At 39.1% G+C, this 21,096-nt stretch overlaps 2 protein-coding genes across 3 annotated transcripts in view; both read right to left on the minus strand.

The window, feature by feature from the left end:
- The window catches only part of LOC111568665 (uncharacterized), a 31,258-nt gene extending 22,156 nt beyond the window's left edge, over positions 1–9,102 (minus strand). Inside the window, exons 1-9 of the mRNA XM_035948268.2 lie at positions 8,965–9,102; positions 8,608–8,736; positions 6,249–6,397; positions 4,641–4,794; positions 2,681–4,011; positions 2,125–2,292; positions 1,817–1,915; positions 1,075–1,336; positions 899–952 (exon numbers count right to left, since the gene is read on the minus strand). Of these exons, the coding sequence (XP_035804161.2) occupies positions 899–952; positions 1,075–1,336; positions 1,817–1,915; positions 2,125–2,292; positions 2,681–4,011; positions 4,641–4,794; positions 6,249–6,397; positions 8,608–8,719 (2,329 nt within the window). The 5' untranslated portion in view covers positions 8,720–8,736; positions 8,965–9,102. The remainder of the gene's footprint in view (positions 1–898; positions 953–1,074; positions 1,337–1,816; positions 1,916–2,124; positions 2,293–2,680; positions 4,012–4,640; positions 4,795–6,248; positions 6,398–8,607; positions 8,737–8,964) is intronic.
- Positions 9,103–16,506: 7,404 nt separating this feature from the next.
- Positions 16,507–21,096, minus strand: part of dnmt3bb.1 (DNA (cytosine-5-)-methyltransferase 3 beta, duplicate b.1) — a 62,971-nt gene continuing 58,381 nt past the window's right edge. For both annotated transcript variants that reach the window (XM_055013108.1, XM_055013109.1), the window contains exon 22: positions 16,507–19,960. In XM_055013108.1, the coding sequence (XP_054869083.1) occupies positions 19,819–19,960 (142 nt within the window). In that variant the 3' untranslated portion in view covers positions 16,507–19,818. The remainder of the gene's footprint in view (positions 19,961–21,096) is intronic.

Here is a 21,096-nt window from a genome sequence, read left to right on the forward strand (position 1 = left end):
TTTCTCCTCAGAGAAGAAAATTTTCTTCCACCTTTCAATATCTCATGTTTGGTGCTCCTTAAAAGTCTAAACAGGTGAATTTGTAGTGCAGGAGGAGATATTTTATTGTTCTGTACGTCCTTCTTTTGCAGATCCGTCTGATGGTTATCAGGCTGCAGTCAGCACCAGTAAGGGCTTTAATCGGGGTCGAGGATCGGACAGCCCGTCAGACTTGACTTTTTTGTCCCATACCCTTTAGGATCTTTAAAGAAATTGTAAATGACCATGTTACAGTGTCCAACCTCAGCTTGTGCAGCTCAACCATCCTATCGCGTTCAAAGACAGAAAGTCATTTTGTCTTGTACATCAGGAGGTTCTGACGGTGTGAACGCCTGACAGGAAATGACATGAAAGCCAGATTTTTGTGCAGATTCTATCTTTTAAAGGCTATGGTCCTAAACTTTCGATCAGCTGATGAACAGTCTGGTTGAGATTAAATGCAGTTTTTAATAGCTTGCCTACTCTCTATTTATTGTCCTGTTTCTTCTTTTTGCATTTTGAAAATCTACTTACGACCTGGTTATGATCCACCAGAGCAAAATGCGAACACTTGTAATTTTCCTCCAAGTCTTAAGATTAAAGTAAAAAAAAAAAAAAAATTTTAAAGAAATTGGTTCTGCTGGTGTTAATGTAGAATTGACTAGCTGTGATGTAAACTAATATTTCCCTCATGTTATGAATGTGCAATTTACATCAAGATCACTTCTGTGCAGGATAGTTTTACAAGATGCAGAGTCAGTCACCTGCTTTAATGCAGCTTAATAAGGTTGGAATAAGTAAATATCATAATGAGGGACAATAAAATGTGAAGAAGACTTATTGAATAAAAACAAGTGGTCCTTTTTGTTTTGTTTCTTACGGATTGCTGGTGTTAGTCTGCTGCTCCGAGACATATTCAACTCTTCGACCACATCTGGTAAAAACAGAACACACAGTCACATTGTTAACTTGTTTAGTCTGAAATAAGTTAAGTCACAATAAACTAGTATAACGATGCTGATGAAGGTAAAAAAGTAACAGCATCTGCAGTCTTACCTGAGGAATTGTCTGTGTAGTCCGAGTCCTCCATACTGTTGTGGTGTTTCTGTTGTTGAGTTTGTAGAAGAGGTTTGACTGGAGCTCTGTCGCTGTCCTCTGATGAACTCTGCTCTTCTTCTTTCTCCTTCTGTCTATAAGCTGCCCGGACTGGTAGTTTCCTTCTCCGGATCTGGGGTCGGGGTCGGGGTCGACGTCGAGGTTGAGGGGAGGCTTTGGGGGTTTCTTTGCTGTCGCTGAGAGCCTTGATGCTGTTGGACATCTTGTGACAAAAACAACTAAACTAAGTAAAATGAACATTGTGCAGTTTTGTTTTAAATGTTAAAATAAATACAGCATGCTGTCTGTGAAAGTCAAAGTAGTTTTCATATTTTGTCCAGTCAATGCGTACATTCTAAAATCATATCATGATAAAAGTAGATAAGTTGATTTGTTATTTCCACTACAGGAGAAACCAGAGGGCTGAAACTGTGAAGTAAGTTTGACATATTCAGGCTTTCTTGGAGTGAGTCAGCTCAACAAAAACTAAAGCCTCAGTTACAGTTGACAGATATCACGAAGGGGGGTTTCAACTTTCTTTGTTAACTCAAGTTTTATTCTGCAAAAAGACCACAACGATCATTTATGACATTTATCTCAGTCTGCATCTCAAACTGTAACTCAGTATGATGAAATCTGGATCTGATGAGGTCAATAAACCAACCAGTGTGCTTTCTGAATGTCTTTAGTGATCATCACTCACCTTAGCGAACACCTGTTTCCTGCACAGAGAGCTGGGCAGAGCCAGGAGGGTCAGCTGGAGTCTATACAGACCAGAGTATCGTCTCATAATACGCAGCGTCTGTACACATAATACAGGGAAGTCAAGTGGTGCAATGATGTTTGATATTCAATATTAATGTTTCTACATGTTTCTACTAAAGATGTGCAAAAGATAAACTAAGAGACTGGCTTTTATAAATCTGTAATCACAGAGCAAAAATACTGTTTTCTGTTCATGGTGCTCAGATGTTTATTCCAGCCACCAGACAGTTTTCATTTAGGATTTACTTTGGCCTGGCTGAGATCTTCTCCATTCGTTCTCCTCTGTTCCTCCTTCACCGCCTGACTGAAGCTGAGGTAGTCGGTTTCCAGCTGATGTGATCCTGGAGAGCCGGCGCCACACAGACCCAGCTGAACCGCCAACTCCAACAGGACGTTTCTGATGATTTTATTATCCTGCAGAGGCAACATGCAGGTCAGTAGGAAAATGACATTAGAAACAGACAACACTGCACACAAGCACAGAAGAAAACAAATATTTAGGGAAAGCAAAGAACAAGAAAGCAAACTTGTACATTTTTAGATTGTTGGACTAATTATCTCAGGAGCACACAGTTAAACAAACTAGAAAATTGAATCAGAATGGAGATAACCTTTTCTGTAAATTAACCTCTTAGTTTTATGGTGCAAACGATATAGGAAAGTGGAGAAAGTTTACATATATAACTTTAGAATGTGGAAATGTGCATATTTTCCAAAACTATTCCTTAACTGTGGTAAGAGTTTACACTGACAGTTATCAGAAGGAGAAGAGGGGTGAAAATACAGAATAAAACCTCCTTACGCTCGTATATTTGGGATGTTCCAGCACCAAGCCAATATTCCTCAGCACCACATCTGACAGCAGCTCAGGGATGCTTTCCACTAAACTTCCCAGCACCGTTCTGTAGAAACGCTGAGCACGGTTCAGGAAGTCAATGCGGTCCTGTTCCCCCAGATCCACCACAGGAGTCGCCCACAGAAACTCTTTGGCCTGAGAGCCCACGGCCACCTCTGCTGGGGGCAGCAGGTACTTCCTGCTCTGGAGCAGATCCGCGTCCCGCTTCCTCAGGAAGCGCTCGGCAGCAGACGGCTGCAGGACGCTGGCGGCGAAGGCGTTGAGTAGCGAGGAGGTCAGCTGGAGCTCCGCGGTGACGCCTGCAGCGCCACACTGATGCAGCTCCTGGAGAGCTCGCAGCGGCTCCAGAGCGTGGGACAGGAACAGGAAGTGCAGCTGGACTTCATGGTTCATCAGCTGCGTTCTGATCAAGGCAGCGTCGCTGCCTTGGAGCGATTTAAAATAATCCACCAAACCCCTCCAGCAGCCGACCATCTTCTGCACAGTGAGGATGATGAACAAACACTGTGATGAGACGGGACGGGACAGATCATAAGGCTCCGCACCGGCAAACAGCTCCTTCAGGCTGCCGCTGACGGAGGAGCAGCTGGAGTAGTAATGGTAGATGTCTCCAACCAGGTCGACCACATTGCTGAAGGAAGCCTGGAGTCCGGCGTGGCAGGCTCTCCCTGCCATTCCAGAGAGGCCACAGACGGATATGAAGCGAGGGTTAAATAACCGGAGGTGGGACGCGAACGCTCGACTCGTTGGATGAGGAGCGTCGCAGTAAAACACGGCGAGGTTGGACAGAGGAAGGCCGAGAGTCGTCACCGCCTCAACCAGAAGGTGAGCATCAGAATCTGCTCTCGTAGCTTCCCTGTCTGCTGAGATTTGTGGACCGACATCGACGCTCATCTGCAGAGCATGCAGTGGCCTCACCACGCTAACACCTGAGCTCTGGTCGACGTAGCCAATCAGGACGATGTTCGAGCTCTTTCCTGCACTCAGCTCCACCTCCACGTACAGATACAGGCAGTAAGGAGTGTCTGAACAGGCCTGGACGATGTCTTCTGGGTCGGTTCTGTGCAAAGTATCACAGCAGTATCTTTTGATGAAGACCGTCAAATCGTCTCGTGCCTCCTCTTCCCTCTTTATTGGGGTTTTCTGAACACACTTGAGTTGCTCCACCATCTCCACTTCCTCCTCCTCTTCAGAAGATGTCAGTAAAATCACATCTCCGTTCTGATACATGTTCTTTACTGGTGCTTCTTTTCTGGGTTCCTTCACAGTTATGTCATCTGTAATGAGAATAAAAAGACAATTAGAACATTTAAATGTTATTGAAGTTTTCTAGGAATGAAGCACATAACATTCTGGGCTTCATATATTTGCCTTTGTGTGATTTAGACGTTAACTTCACGTAAACCGGGGCTTTTGTCAGGTTAGATATGAGGAGACTGGCGCAAAAAAAGCCACAATATTTGTCTTTTTTTGTGAGACAGTGTGTTTTTGATATCATAAATACATATTTATTTTCTTTCAAGATCTTTATCTGATCTGACATTAGATCTCCAACCCAAAAGACTTTGGCTCTATTTATAAGACAGCAAAGCCTGTTGTCCTATTTTAACAATTTTAGCATTGTGTAGGTTTGAACAAATGGAATTCTGTTTATTTCACCTTTGCACAGAGTCCTGCAAAGCTTACAGTGAGTAAATACTGACAAAAATCCGAAAACGTTTCACCAAGGAATACTGTCAAAGTAATCAGCACGAGCCCATCTAATACTGATACCAGTGATTACCATTTGTTGCTCATTATACATTTTAAAACGTTTCAGCTGGACGGCATGCAGCTGCTGGCGTAGCTGTATCCATATGTAGGATGTGTGTGGAACTACGGTGTGATGTTGTGCACTGATACATACCTGGGACAGCACAAACCAAACTTTGTCCACCTCTGGCCTCTAAGGCATGATACTCCCTGCCTTTGTTATTCCTGTCAAAGAAGAGCTTGAACCACTGCAGGAAGTCCAGAGACACGGTGAACCCCCACCTCATCAGCGCAATAGAGGGGACGTACTGGAAGGAGCAAAGTTTAAACCTCATCATTGTGTTTACATGGTCTCTATGTAGTAATTTACATTTGTCATTGTGCTAACGAGTCTCAGCATCTCTCAGAGAGGACGTGGAAGTGGGATGTGACAAAGAGATGACCGGATGGAGGAGCTGAGGCTTCAAAATGACAAATCTGTGTTCCCTCATCTCAGTGTTACAGGTGGAGTCTGTAATTCTGGAGAACAACTGTTGATATTCGGCTAGTTAGCATATTTAAATGCCAGACTTAACAGATGTTCTGTACACAAGCACAGTGGTGCACAAGCTTCAACGTGTACAAGACACACTGGAATAGTTTATTTATATTTCTAGTGCTCACAAAACAGACCGCTACAAGACCGTGAGGAGAAATTCAATATATTTGAAATGTATTGGATAGATATTATACACTTGTTCCGTGTTCTTTTGTCCGTTGTTCCCTTATCTATCTTGTATGTAACATGTATGAGCTACTGGATACCTTGAATATCTCCAAGAGGATGAATAAAGTATCTATCTATCTACCGATCTACCTATCTACGTTCCCCTGTTTGTCCACATTCTCTGCTCCTAATGAAGCCTCGTCTCTCCTCACGGTGTATGTACATCAGGGGTGTCAAACTCATTTTCGTTCAGGGGCCACATTCAGCCCAATTTGATCTCAAGTGACCAGTAAAATCATAGTATAATAACCTATAAATAGTCCTATTTTTTCTCTTTGTTTCAGTGCAAAAAAGGACATTCTGAAAATGTTCACACTTAAAGAATTATCTTTATACAAAACATTATGAACAACCTGAAATTTCTTAAGAAAATAAGTTCAATTTCAACAACATTCAGCCTCAGTTTATCGTTTACGCATTACAACTTCCAGATCACAGTGTCGACAAAGGAACACAACATTTAGTCACAGCTATCTGGAACTGAATGATACAGTAATTTACTGTATGATCCAAACAACATATCAAGGTCTAGAAATTACTTTAAATTCATGGTTTTATAAATTTACAGTTTGCAGTTGATGTCTTATCTGTCATTTTTACACTTTGCAAAGCATGTTTGACACCCCTGGTGTAAATAATTGAAGAATTCTCTATAATGAAAAGGAGAATGGTTTCTAGAGGATACAGGATGCGAGGAAGTGTAAGTTAGCATGAAAAGATTCCAGGGTGGTGTGTTTCTGTCAACAGAAATGAATCAGAATGCACCAGTAGTCCAAACAACAGTGATTTTAAAGGCTGATACCAACTAAAATCTCAGCACTCGAATATTTGATACAGATGTTCTGGACAATATATGTTATTAAACAATGTTTCCTAACTACCTCCATAATATCTGGCATTTCAACGTGTAATTCCTTGTCACTTACAGACCAACGTACAACGAGCTGATATGTGGCTGGTTTATTACACTTGAATCAGCTCTGCAGTAATACTCACTTTGTTCACTCCAATTTTTGAGAAGGCAGTCTTCAGTAAACTTAAGTTGTGGACCGAGGCGAGTTCAATGTCATCGCTTTGGAACTGGACGCTGGAAAAGTCCAGGGATCCGGGAAACAACCAGTCCATCAGCTGACAGTAGGCGGCACCTGCAGATTCATACAAACACATGTGCTTTGAAGAGATTTAACAGAACAAACTAAGAAAATGGCAGGTATTTCCTGCCTGATTTACTAAAGCAGCAGCACATTACTCTAGTTGGAGCAGATTAATGGCACATAAAGCCATAGAAACGATTCTTAATACTTATTTACCTTTTGATTTTAAAGGGTATATTTGGGATACATTTCTCCAGAGATCAAAAACATAAATAGATGCTTATTCAGTATATTATAAGCTACAGGGAAAAAAGCAGTAACAAAGCGATGGTTGATACAAGAAGAACCGACAACAAATAAGTGGACAGACATAACCGTGGGAATTTATAGGATGGAAAGAATAACCTTTACTGTAACCCTGAAGACGGATTCCTTTGTGCAACACTGGGAGGGATGGGTGAGATATGTGAGGCTTCTAAGACCTGAGTTTGGTGGGATGACTGCATGAATATGGAATTAAAATCATTTAACTGAAGGAAATGTTTTTGCGTTTTATTTATTGATTCTTTACTTTGAAATCCTGTATGCCAAGGCAATAATGAGCTGCTGTAAATGTTGTTGTTTTTTACATCTACTCTCTGGATGTATATAGTTTGTGCATATCTGTCTAATTTTTGAGATGTTGTTAAAATTTAACTTCTTTAAAAAAAAAAGAATTGAAAAAAGAAAAAAGGAGATCATTCAGGACAGAAAATATAGCGATCTTGGTTTAGAAACAATAACTTGAGCCTTGTGTCACTTATTTTGTTTTAAAGTTGATTTACAGTATTTACACAATATTAACTTAACAGTAAATTATTAAAATACACAGATGATCCTGATGACAAAGCAGAAGAAAGAAGCTGCAGCCTTTAGTGAAGTTTAATAAACATACATCGACTCTCTTCCTCACAGCTGCTAAAACAACATAAATATTGTATTTACTGAAAATTATCTAGCAATATTTTACATTTGTACTGTCCAGCTATCCAAAGTTAAATCCTGTGTCTCTCTTTATGACGTCTTAAGTGCAATTCTACAACTATGGGTTACAATAATCTGTCAGTCACATCTGTATCTGTGAAAGGTGGAAACAATCTATACACTATTGTTCAAAAGTTTGGGCTCACCCAGACAATTCCATGTTTTCTATGAAAACTCCCACTTTTATCCATGTGCTAACATAACTGCACAAGGGTTTTCTAATCATCAATGAGCCTTTCAACACCATTAGCTAACACAATGTAGCATTAGAACACAGGAGTGATGATTGCTGGAAATGTTCCTCTGTACCCCTATGGAGATATTCCATTAAAAATCAGCTGTTTCCAGCTAGAATAGTCATTTACCACATTAACAATGTCTACACTGGATTTATCATTCATTTAATGTTAACATCATTTTAAAAAAATGCTTGTCTTTCAAAAATAAGGACATTTTGAAATGACCCCAAACTTTTGAACGGTAGTGTATATTCTATTATCTTTACCTTTATTACGGATAGGACTGTTCACCGGCTAGCGTTTTATTTCTCGTATTAAGAAAACACTTAAATCCTGTCACAATTCCAACTGGACCTTCACGAAGCCAGTAAAAAGATAACGCATCATCTTGATGCACTTTAGACCCAAAAACTGGTTGAAAAATTGTGTTTTAAGTGTTTCATTTTGTGACTGGGTTTTGTATTTGCTGCTGCCTATCTCGGCCAGGACTCCATTGAAAAAGGATTTCTCCTGGTTAAAGAAAGGTTCACAAAAATAACAATAAAGAAAATTACTCTACATTTGCATATTTTATCTTGCTTCATTTTGTCTATCACTCACTACTTCCCCTTTCTTATTAAATCTGTTGAACTGCTGTCATGTGTCAGTTTCCCCATTTAAGGATCAATAAAGCTTATCTTTACCTTTAATTTAATTTTATTCATTAAGGTCTTTATTTTTGTAGGTTCAGGAATTTGTAGACTGTTAGAGTGCAGCTAACTAGATTTTTCAGTGGTGCTACTACTCTCTCTGTTCTTATCAGATTTCTGCAGAATACAAGGAAAGTTTTTTGTTTGTGTGACAATTTTTAGATCTAACTGACCCAGGTGTTGATGTAGAGAGTCATGATGTGCAGCTCGGTAATGTTGAATAAAAGCATGAAATCTCAGCCTGCTCTCTGCAAACTACAAACAAAATACGCTCTATGACAACTTGTTTGCTGGTTGAAAGCACACCTACCTGTGCTTAACTGCTCCACCTTGGTGAAGCTGGTCTCTAAAGTTTCATTGAGCCAAGCCAGCAGCTCGTTGTGGTTATAAGGCTGCCCTCTGATTATGACATTCTTTGCCATCTCCTAATGGGAAGCACCTGCAGGAAGACCATGCAAATATTCATTTACACGAGTTGGTTAAATTTGCGTAAAAACTTAAAATAAAACACATAAAAGTGGCACAACAGTGTCAACGTGAAATAAAACGCAGGAAACACTTTGAATCACATTGTACAAAACTGTCACGCCCAATATTCTGACTCAGTGACAGTAAAAGCAAAACTGAAATCAGAACTGATTCTTCCACAACAGCTCAGTCTACTTACATTTCACAGCCTCTTGATCAAACCTAAACTAGTTTCCCTTCTGCAGACTCATAACAACACTTCTTCCAAAAATAAACAACACAACACAAAACAAAAACAGCCCAGCTCAGATAAAACCATGTCCTGAACTGTCCCTTCCACGCGTGGATGGACTGTTTAGTTCCTTCTGCACATGCTCACAAGAAAAAAAGACCGGGAGGATGCTGCATTCAAGTCATGCCCGAGTATCGTTCATCTCAGTTTTAGCAGAAGAAAATGGAAAGCACGACACTGGCAACGTGCACTGATTTATTTTAACCATTTTTAGTAAACAGCCAGATAATTTTAGCTGCTCTTGTCAAGAATGAGAATTATAAATAAGGCCGCCATTAATTAATTGTGCTCTTTTAAAAAGACAGGAACTACGACATTAAATACTGATATAATGTTTGCCAAAACTATGACGAAGAAATGAGACCCTGTTTTACAAAAACAGGGTTTCATAAATAAATGAAAGAACTTTATTTTTACTGCGCGGACATGAACGCAACCAACTCGTGTCCAATACAGGAAGCCAATGCCGTCGTTCCGCCAATCGGATTAAAGATGGCGGCATTGTGACCAATCAGATTAGAGAGAGCTGCTCCGCACATTTACTCAAAAGAGGAGCCATGATGGAGGCATGGAGCGTTTCAATGACCGACGAGGAACGAGTCACAGTGGGAACTAATGTCAGCTGCTCCAAACAATACCGTTTAAACGAGGAACATACTGCATTGTTCTCCTTTAACACACATTAACAGCTACAGTAGAAGCCCAACTTCAAATAAATTGCACAAAATTGTGTTGACTAATGTAAATGTTGGCCATACGTCCAGCACAGCTGAGTTGATCGGCAACAAGAACAAACTTCGACCAAAGCAAACGTGTCGAACAGTGAACTAAACTCAGCTAAAAGTTTAACCACACTCCAAGAGAAGCTAGCTAGCTTAGTTTAGATCCTCACAGTTTACCCATGTGAGTTTATTTCGGGAGTGAGTTGAGCTCAATGTGTAATATCCGAAACAAGACAACAGCCACTGCGACTACAAGCTAAAAAAGAAAGTGAGCTAACTTTACGGCAAGACGACGAACACCTCTGCTAGCTTGTCTTAACTGGCAAGCTAGTTCATGTGTTTACTCGAAACAGCCGAGAGTTTGACTTTTAAAACCCGGCTTATACTATATTTAAATACAGCTGAGGAAAACATCATGTACTCACCTCTCCGTTCCGCTCCTTGTGGGTATTTAAAGTCCCTGTATCGGACTCCAACCCCTCGATTGAACCCACCCTCCGTCCCCCCACCGAGTCCGCCCTCTGCTAGGCGAGCGTTGCGCCAGTGTGTGGGCGATTAGCTGTGTACAAAGTGCCAGAAATGTGACAAAAAATAACCCGTCTGCGCTCATTACTGTAATAGTCATCAAAATTTAATTTTATATGACGAATATTTTCTGTTGCTGGCAGCCGCTGAAAACTCAACTGTCGAACTACGTATGCTAAAGCTAGCAGTAGCTCCTCGTTGGCGTTGTCGCTAACGGAAACTAGCGACACCTAGCGACAACTAATTGTAGTTACTTGCTAACCGACATTAAATCAATTTACCTTTCTATAAATCACATTTGAAACAGCAGCCGTGAACCAGTAGGTAAATTACCATGGCTTACGAATTTAACGTTAATGACAAATATTTACTGGCAGACGAAGTCACCTGTCGAGCTACGCACGCTAATGCTAGCAATAGCCCATTTTTAGCGTTGTCGCTAACGGAAGCTAGCGTAATTTTAACTAGCTGCTAACCGACATCAAATCAAGTTACCTTTATATAAATCACATATAATACAACAGCCAGTAACCAGAACATAAATTACCATGGCATACGATATTAACCTAACAAGGTTTAAACCCCAAATATTTACTGGTAGAGGTTGAAAAGTCACCTGTCGAGCTACGTATGCTAAAGCTAGCAGTAGCTTCTAGTTAGCGTTGTCGCTAACTAGAAGCTAGCGTCAATTTTACTAGCTGCTAAATGACATCAAGTCAAGTTGTCTTATTTACAATATAAAAGTCACATTTAAAATAGCAGTAGAGAAAAAATCATGGCATTCCAAATTTAACCTAACAGTTAAATATTTAAGTGAAGAACTAAGTGTATTATATTTATACAAATAAATACACATTAAGCTGTCTGAATTGAATATTGAGGATAAAAACCCTGCATTATTCATTATTTAAGTTTACTGAGGGATTAAAATGTTACAGTTAAGATCAAATAAAATTCTAGTAAATATAATTGTACTTATCTGAATCAAATTAATATAAACAGTCCAATATTAGGCTATTGCTTGTGCCAGACTAATTTAAATATTAAGGTTAAGAACCTAGAATATTTTTAATTGAACAAAAATGTAAATGCAGCATGCCAACTGTCTTCTTTTCTGACCTGGAACAAAAGTTACAGATCTCAGTTTAATTTTTCTGATTTGAAAAATTTAGCCAGTTGTGCACAAATAGTTTTTGAGCTGTTCATCTGATGACAAATTCCTGATGGGTTAATTCTAATCAGATGGGCATTTGAAGGTAAATGATTAGATAGTGTGACCAGTAGGTTTTGTCTCTATGTTTTCAGTCTTTTTGTGTTTATTTGACTAAAATCTAGGTAACTTTAAAGTAGCTTTTTTTCCTTGCAGTGTTCCTCAAGGTTCTGTATCTGGGCCAGTGTTTTTAAGTTTAAGTCAATGAAATCAATGTAAACTTCTATTTTTTATACCATCAACACTCTACAGTAACTGCAGTTATCTCCAGCATACGACTCTCCTGTCAGTTTTGTTCACTGAGAACTTACTCAAATTTAAAAAAAAACAAACCTTAAACCCTAATTTTTGGAGCTATAAACAATTAAAACAGCTTCCAACAGCTTCATAACAGGAACAGTGTTATAAAACTAACAGTCAAAACATCTGGATGATTTTCCACCTTCATCTCATTCATTACATTCTTCTGTTTCTAACCCAGTCGACCATCCACATGAATTTTGAGTCATTTTAGACAATTGTTAAGTTATGTTGGACTAATTCTGTACAAACCTCGGTAATTTTGGATGGATTTCACCTCATTGTTGTCACATTTTAGGAATTTTGGATAAGTTTATGTCATTTGGGCAAGACTTCTGTCATTTTAGACTAATTTTGAGTCATTTTGAGAACGTTGTAGTCATTAAGGACAATTTTGGATAAACTTAAATCATTGTGGACAGATTTCACCTAATTTCGGACACAATTTAGACAAATTTCAGATACATTCTAGGCATTTTGGAGTGTTTTTGGGAAATTGTTGACCAGATTTATGTCATTGTGGACACATTTTGAGTCTAGTTTTGTGTATTTGCAATGATGTGTGCAGCTAGAAGCAGAATAGTGCACACAAGTACATGTTGTTTTTGCACCTTCTTTTTTCTATTTGCACATTTTGGATTAATTTTGGGTCACTGTGGACAATTTTTAATGCATATTGGACAAGTTTTAGTAATTTGGGACAGATTTCACCTAATTTTGGATACATTTTTGGACCAATCTAATTAATTTTAGGCAAGTTTTTCTCGTTTTAGACAAGTTTTGGCTATTTTCTCGATGAGATTTGGATAATTTGGGGCATTTTTTAGTAGTTTACTTGCAGCAATGTGTACAGCTGGAAGAAGAACAGTGGAAATGAGGAGGAATACCAGCATGACTGCTATGTTTTTTGTAAAAGAAAAACAATTTATAGTCATTTTGCACAAATTTTGAGTCATTGTTGACTCAATTTTTCCATTTTAGACGTCTGTTGAGCTGTTTTGGACCATTCTTACTACTAAAACTTGACAAAAAAAACAAGTTGTTTGGTTCAACCCTGTCTTTTTTTGAGTCACTGTGGATGATTTATAGTAATTTGGACACATTTTCAGTCATTGTTGACAATTTTTGCTATTTTAAACATGTGCTGAGTCATTTTAGACCTGTGCCCAGTCTTTTTGGACTATTCTTACCACTAAAATGTGACGCAAAACAAGTAGAGTTTGATGCAACCCTGTTTTGTTTTGTTTTTTGAGCCACTGAGGACCATTTTTAAGTCATTCAGAACAATTTTGGGGTAATTTTAGAGTTTTTCTTTTTTGGTAAAAGAAAGCGTGATTCATCAGACCAGGCCACCTTCTTCCATTGCTCCATGGTCCAGTTCTGATGCTCACTGTTGATCTTTCGGCGATCCACAGGGATCAGCATGGGCACTCTGACTGGTTTTCAGAATATATCCCCTTTGCGCCCTACAAGTCGTGTCCTTTTCCACAGTGTAAGCTGATCCGTTCCAACCCCACAGTGTTTGGAGTAGCATCCCCATCTTCCTGATTTTCCTAACTGGAAATCTGAGTGGATGGCTGGTTTTAAACCTGACTGGCTGTACAGGTAACCAAATAAACCACTGCATCTGGTCAATGTTCGTAGCCGTCTGCATTTCTGCCCTCTGACTGGTTTCTCTTGTCTTGACCAGCTGTATCCTCCTCTACCTCTTCTTCCTCCTTATAATTCTCTTCCTCATTGTTGTTTATGTCATTTCTGTGATCGCCGTCCTTTCTTGGTCCTTCCTGGTGTTCTACTTCATCCTGTTCTATGTTCTCTCCTTCCTCTTCAACCTCTTCTCTCTTCAGCCCACCAGCTGTGTCCTCCTGGGCCAACAAACTGTGATGCTCTGTGTATTGTGACACCTTTCTATCAGAACCAGCCTTAACTTCTTCAGCATCTGTTGGATCAGACCACAGTGGTCAGCCTTCCTCCCCAGCGTACATCAGTGAGTTTTGGTCACCTATAACCCTGTCACCAGTTCACCACTGTTCCTTCCTTGGACCACTTTGATAAATCCTGACCACTGCAGACCAGGAACACCCAATAAGAGCTGCTGTTTTGGAGATCTTCTGACCCAGTCGTCTTGTAAAACCCACTCAAATCTTTACGCTCGTCCATTTTTCCTGCCTCTGACATTAACTTTGAGGACCAAATGTTCATTTGCTGCCTAATACACTGCCCGTACAAAAAGCCACTCTAATATTTTGTTGGACTGCCTTTAGCTCTGAGAACGGCATACACTCACTGTGGCAATGTCACAGCATTTATTTCTGTCCAGAGTTGGATTAATTTTCTGCCAAGATCTTCTATTGATGATGAGAGAGTCGGACTGCTGGGCAAAGTCTTCTCCAGAACATCCCAGAGATTCTCAGTGGGGCTGAGGTCTGGACTCTGTGGAGGACAATCCATCTCCTGCTCCCTGATCCACTCATTCTCAAAGTGACCCCATGAATCCTGACATCATCATCTTGGAACATGTCCATGTCATCAGGGAAGAAAAACTCCACTGATGGAAAGACCTGGTCATTCAGTATCTTCAGGTATCAGCTGACCTCATTCTTTGGGAACATAACGTTGCTGAACCTGACCAACCCCAGATCATAACCCAAACCCCCACAGGCTGGTAGACACTAGCCATGATGAGGGCATCACTTCATCTGCCTCTCTTCTTACCCTGATGCCCCCATCACTTTGGAACAGGGTAAATCTGGACTCATCAGACCACATGACCTTCTTCCATTGATCCAGAGTCCAATCTTTATGCTACCTAGCAAACTGAAGCCTTTATTTCTGACTAGCCTCACTGATCAGTGGTTTTCAAGGATTCAAGGATTCAAGGATATTTATTGTCATTGCATTTCTGCAATGAAACTTTGTTGGAACTTCCAAAAAAACAAAAACAGCATAGTATAACAAACAACAAACAACTGTATAAAACAAGTATTATATATGTCTATATCTATCTATGTATCTATCTATGTATCTATCTATCTATCTATCTATCTATCTATCTATCTATCTATCTATCTATCTATCTATCTATCTATGTATCTAATAGAGCAAGTATTTTTTAAAGTGTAAAAGTGCAGTAGTGCGATGAGGTGCAACATCTGTTTTAAAGTGTCTGATGCAGTAAAATGCTCAGTATGGAATGGTTATTGCACATTAAAATGATTATTGTCCATCAGTGAGTCTCTGTTTGAGAGCAGGGGGTGGGGGAGGGAGAAGATGTAGTGATATGATGGAGGCAACAGCTCTGGGGAAGAAGCTGTTCCTCAGACTGGTAGTCTGTGCTCTGATGACCTGGTACCTCCTCCCTGACAGCAGGGGGACAAACAGGGAGTGTCCTGGGCAGCTGATGTCCATGCAGATGGACCCTGCTCTTCTCTGCATGGGCTTAGTGTACACAGAGTCCAGGGTTAGGGTTAGGGTTAGCTAACCCTAGGGTGCTCTCTGTGCCACCCTTACCACCCGGGACAGATCCTGTCTGTCTTTTGCTGTGCAGGAACTGGACCACACTGTGCAGCCCTGGTAGAGGATGCTCTCCATCGTACTTCTGTAGAAGTTTCTGAGCAGTTGTGAAGCCAGACCAGCCTGCTTCAACTTCCTCAGGAAGAACATCCTCTGCTGGGCTTTTTTCACCAGTTTGGAGGTGTTTAGTGTCCATGTCAGATCCTTGGTAATGTGCATGCTGAGGACTCTGACTGAGTCCACCTTCTCCACCTCTTCTCCTCTGATATGGAGTGGGGACTGTATGACTCTCCTGGTCCTCCTGAAGTCAATGATGACTTCCTTTGTCTTGGTGGTGTTGAGGACCAGGTAGTTGTCTGCACACCACCCTACCAGATGTTGGACCTCCTTTCTGTACCAGGTCTTGTTGTTGTCCCTGATAAGGCCTACCACCGTGGTATCATCGGCAAACTTTATCAGGGTGTTGGAGGAGTGGGTGGGGACAGTTTCTTAGAGCTACAGCTGTTTAGTCCCAGTCCTTTGAATTCCCTTCACATTGTGTGTGTGGAAATGCTTACTTTCACTATTAAACACAGCTGTGAGTTCTACTGATAATTTCCTACAATCATTGAAGAGTTTGTTCCTCGAAGATGATGGTTCACCACTATCCTTCAGGTTTTAATAATGTGTTGGGCGGTTCTTAATCTGATTTTACTGATTTTAGTAGTTTCAGAAATCTCCTGTTTTCTTTGCTTGATGCAGGCCAATAATTTGACCCTTTTGAGGCAGATTAACATCCTTTCCATTGTTTAAGAAATGAGAAGCTTCTCACTGCATCAGCTAGGGTTAAATAAGTTGTTGCAGCTGAAATGTATTCATCACTGCAGTAATTATCCAGTGGAAGGCTCTTACCTGTTTGCTCAGTTAAATCCAGGTGGCGTCTTTTTTTTGGACAGGCAGTGTACATCCAACCCACTAACAGGAGCCATGATGAAGACATAATCAGTGTTATTCCCTTCACCTGTCAGTGGCCTGATTGCTGTTGTTGTTGTTGTTGTTGTTGCTGCACTACTGATCAATTAATAGAACAATTTAAACAAATTAGTGGATTAACTATGATGAAAATAATCCTTACTTTCACTGTTATTGATCTTTACCAACAAACCCAAACTGACCAATTACACAGATTCCACTCAGGACTCCTGTTTTTCAGTGTTTTATTGAGTAAAAAAAAAATCATATGTAGGTTGCTATAAGAAGTACACAAACATAAAAAACACCAATGTTTTTCTCTAACAACTCAAATAAAGTATAAAAATAGCAAAGAGTCTGTTCTCTTGAAATGCTTTTGCACTTGAGATTCATAAAAAGGCAAATAAAAGCGGAGGATGTAATTCTGAAAAAAACACAAAAAGGTTATAGTGAAAACAAAAAGTCCTCATTCACACACAAACCTACAAAAACACACTCAGAAATAACACGATATCAAAATCTACTGATTAATGTGAGCTATATCATACTAAAACATTACACATTTCAGTTAAAATATACTATCATAGAAATCCAATATAAAAAGCAGTTACAGAAAGGTTTTTTTTTTTCATTTTCAAGCAAAACATTCAACAGGTTCAGCAATTTTAATGAAGTATGTAAACACTTACTTTTTGGTTTTTTAAAGGACTTGAAAATCAAATCAGAAAAATGTTCCTGGTGGCACTTTAAGGGGCCTCTGAAGCACCATAGAAGAGTTTTTTTAACTGAACCCATCATTTAAACATCAAAATAAAACAGCTTTTGTGCATTTTGTGTTTAAAGAAAAAAGTAGTTCTGTAAACTTTCTATCGATACAGTACACAAAACACAAAGTTCCAGTGATAAAAGAGGAGCTATTTCTATCCAGACGGGGCCAACGGGAGCAGACGGCTACAGTAAATATTCACACGAGCTCTGAGGTAATGAACTTTTACATTTGGTGACAGCCAACAGCGGAAAAACCAAAAAACGGATCAATTTAACAGCATAATGCGGAAACTTTAGTGTTATAACAGCAATAAAAGCCGATCATGGTGTAAATATAATCTATTTGTTCTGTTACAGTGAGAAACGTTTCATGTTATTACATTATAACTGGCAGAAAGAATGGATAAACTGAGGAAAACTGTTGATTTAAATGATCTGATTTGGCGTTTTGCTCCATGTTTGGGTTGACATTCTGCTGTTATTGATCATGATGACTGATTATTGTGATAAGTTTGTGTCCATGGAGCCTCTCGCTGTCATCAATGAGAAATGACGCGATTATTCTCTTTGTCAGGTTCATCCATCGTGATCAATAATGACAGAATCTTGTTATTTCTCAACCCAAACATGAAGTAAAACTAAATCAGACTGTGTATATGAGCATTATTCCTCCATTTATCTGTTCTCTGCACTATATTTCCTCACATTTAACATCATAATGTATCTTATAATGATGCAAAGAGTGAACAGATTGAGGAAAACTGTTCATTTGTACAATTTGCATAAGTTCTGCTTCATGTTTGGGTAAATTCAGGGTGAAATTCTGCTGTTATTGATAATAATGGATGGTATTCTGATGAGACATGTTTCCATAAATAGTTGATTAATGGGAAATTACTCTATTTTTCTTCTTTCTTGGACTTAAAAACCCGTCTTCACATCATTACCTCACCATGTGTTGGATCAAACATTAAATAAAAGCATGCAGATGAACCTGAACATTCCCGAATGTACATTATTATAGCAGGAAAGGTTTCAAATTATAACAAGAAAAACTGTTTATGACAGTTTAAGTATTGTCCTGTTACTGTGTTCTTGATGTTGTGGGTCATTTTGTGCCTTGTTTTTGTTGTTCTGTGTCTTGTTTTTGTTGTTTTGGGTCATTTTGTATTTAGTTTTTGGGTAATTTTGTGTCTTGTTTTGTTGTTTTGCATTATAAAATGTTTTATAACAATAAAAGTTGCTTATGTCGTAATAAAAATTTCGAAAAATATCTGGTTCTAACGATAAACCTTCCACATTATAACTTTAAATGGATCCGTTTTTTTGTCTTTTTCTGCTTCTGTTTTTCGTACGACAGCATTTAAAAGTCTTCCAGTTACCAAAAACACCATAAAAACAAAGATATCTCAAAGGACTGCGTTTAGAGTTTGGCACCAAAATAAAGTGTTTCAGCAGAAAGTTCTGTAAATATTTGACCTTTCCTTTCAGAAGAAGCTTTTTATTTACTGAGGAGGATTAAAACAGCATGTTTTGATATTAAAAGTCAGTTATTCAGGCTTTCAGGAGAAGATAAACCACAGTTATACCTGAACTGGTTGAAAACAGCTCAACCAGCGTCACTGAGATCATTTTCTTTCAATCTTCTCGTCAAATTTTCTCTTTTTTAAATCCAAAGGTAGTCAGTGCTCGTTTACACAAATATTCAGTGTTTCCCAAACATTTTTGTTTGTCTTTTTGGAACAGAAACGGCTGTAAAACCATAAACTCAGTCCTGGAGTGAAGTTAACTTCTGTCCAGCTGCGTAGAGACGACAGTAAAAAGTAAAAAACATCGACAGCGGGATTCATTTCTATCCTCAGCTGGTTGATAAACCATAAATTCAGCACCTCTCCGATTTTGCATTGGCTTGTTTCAAGTATTTGTACGTAGCTATCAGGGACACACACTACCTACACAAAAAATAGAATCTTTAATAAAAAAAGCTTTTTTCTCTCTGTTTTTTAAGAAAAACTAAGCTAGTTCGCTTATAAAAAAAAAAGTAAAAAAATTGTCAGTAAAAGTCCTGCATCATATTTCCAGTTTTGCTCCACTGATTGAGGCTTTTCTTTCGTCGGTTTTCTAAAAACATCCAGTGTTTTCTTTCATTAAAAAATCTAAATCCAACTCAAATCCAGCCCTTTGTAGTAAAATTCCAGCCTCTTATAGCACCGCTGTTGATTTTTATCCGTTAAAACGAAGATAAACTCAAGTGTTTGAACTGTTTTATCTCAGAATCTGGAGCAAAAACCAAAAACTCAACATCAAGTTTTGGCTTTTCTAGACGGATCGATGAAACCGAAGAAATCCGGATTCATTCGCGGCTCGATGTCAGCGGACTTTGGCGTTTCGTTGCTCGTCTTAATCATCGTTTGAGCAACCGAATGTTAAAAAAAGCCAATAAAAGCTCTATTTTTTGCAGCTACTAACTGGTGTCAGCTTTAAAACTTTAAAACCTTGTGAGGGCTTTAAAAGGAAAATTAAAATCAGTCTTAATGTTAACGTGAAGCCGCCGGTTTCCCTCCAGACTGTGTGATGGATGATAGAACAGTGATAACAGCAGCTACCTTCCCTCTACATCTGTGTTAGTGTGTGTTAAAGCTGCAGTGCATTTTTTTTTAACCACAATCCAGGAACTAACAGCTACTTACACTGATATTTTTTTTTTTGGCTTTTTGCTGCCAAAGTTGGAGGCACGTCGCAGCTCCTGACTAAATCTGCAGCCGGCATCGTCTATTCGCAGGCGAAGTAGTCTTTGAGCGGCGCGAACAGATGCCTGATGACGGGGACGCTCCAGGACCGACCCAGCAGCTTCTGCCTGGCAACACGACCCATGTTGGACACGTCGGTGTAGTGGACCGGGAAGCCGAAGATCCTGCAGAACGAGCAAAACGGCACGAAAATCACAGTGATAAAGAGCTAAAATACAAAGATTTGGATGCAAATGTTAGATTAAATTCCCCAAATCAAGCAGAAGTTATGAGTTTTAAAATTCTAAAAGCTAAAACCTACTGACATGTTGGGTTTTTTTGCTTTTAAAATAACCTAACACCATTTAGTAGAGCCAGTAAACAGAAGAACTGTCAGATTTCCAACAGTCCTTGAACTAATGTCTTATTTTAAGTTGTGTCAGAAAAAAAACAACCACATCTAAGCTAAAAAAATTGGGATATTTCTTCAAAATCATGCTCGGGGTTCCCACTCTTTCCCTGAAATGATTTTCCAGGACTTTTCCAGGACATTTCCAGCAGCTACAGACACGTTATCACGTCAGACACTAATACATTCCCGTCCCTCTCATTCTTTGGAAGTGTTCTTTACTACAGCTGTAACCTGCATTTACCCAGATTGTTTCTATATTTATTACTCAGACATCTGATGTGCAGTCTATGGCTATAATTTATCTATGAAAAATAATTATGACAAATGTATGATAGAATAATGCAAACACACCCACAGATTACAGCGTAGCACTTAGCACTTCACTAGCATGACAAACTGGAGTTACAGTGTTCAACTGGGTAATTCCCAACTCAACTTTCTCTGGTGCAATTCATTTAAAAATATTTGTATATTTTCAATAAATCACTGAAAAACTATTTCCTTTGTTTCATGTTAGTTTACTGCACAACTCAGATTTTTTACACATGTGGCACCTGCATTTCTCAAACATAATTAAAATCTAAATCACTGCCAAAATACCCAAACACATCATAAACTGTCATAAATATAACCCAAATATCAAAATAAAACTTTATCCTGCAGTGCAATAAGGTCAATATAAAACAATGTGATTCTAATAAAAATGCTCCTCCAAGAAGTTGCTCAGTTATTTTATCTTCTTGATCCCTGCTAGCGGTTCAAATGAACATGTCATAGTTCCAGATTCTCCTCTTCCCTGTGCTCTCTGTGCACATCTCACTCTGTTCACAACTACTTTTATTGGAAATTACAGAGATTAAGTCGACATGAAAAGTGGTTAATCTCTCTAATTTCTTCTCTCCATCTATC

The sequence above is a fragment of the Amphiprion ocellaris genome, chromosome 8 (genome assembly GCF_022539595.1).
Source record: "Amphiprion ocellaris isolate individual 3 ecotype Okinawa chromosome 8, ASM2253959v1, whole genome shotgun sequence".
NCBI lineage: Eukaryota > Metazoa > Chordata > Actinopteri > Pomacentridae > Amphiprion > Amphiprion ocellaris.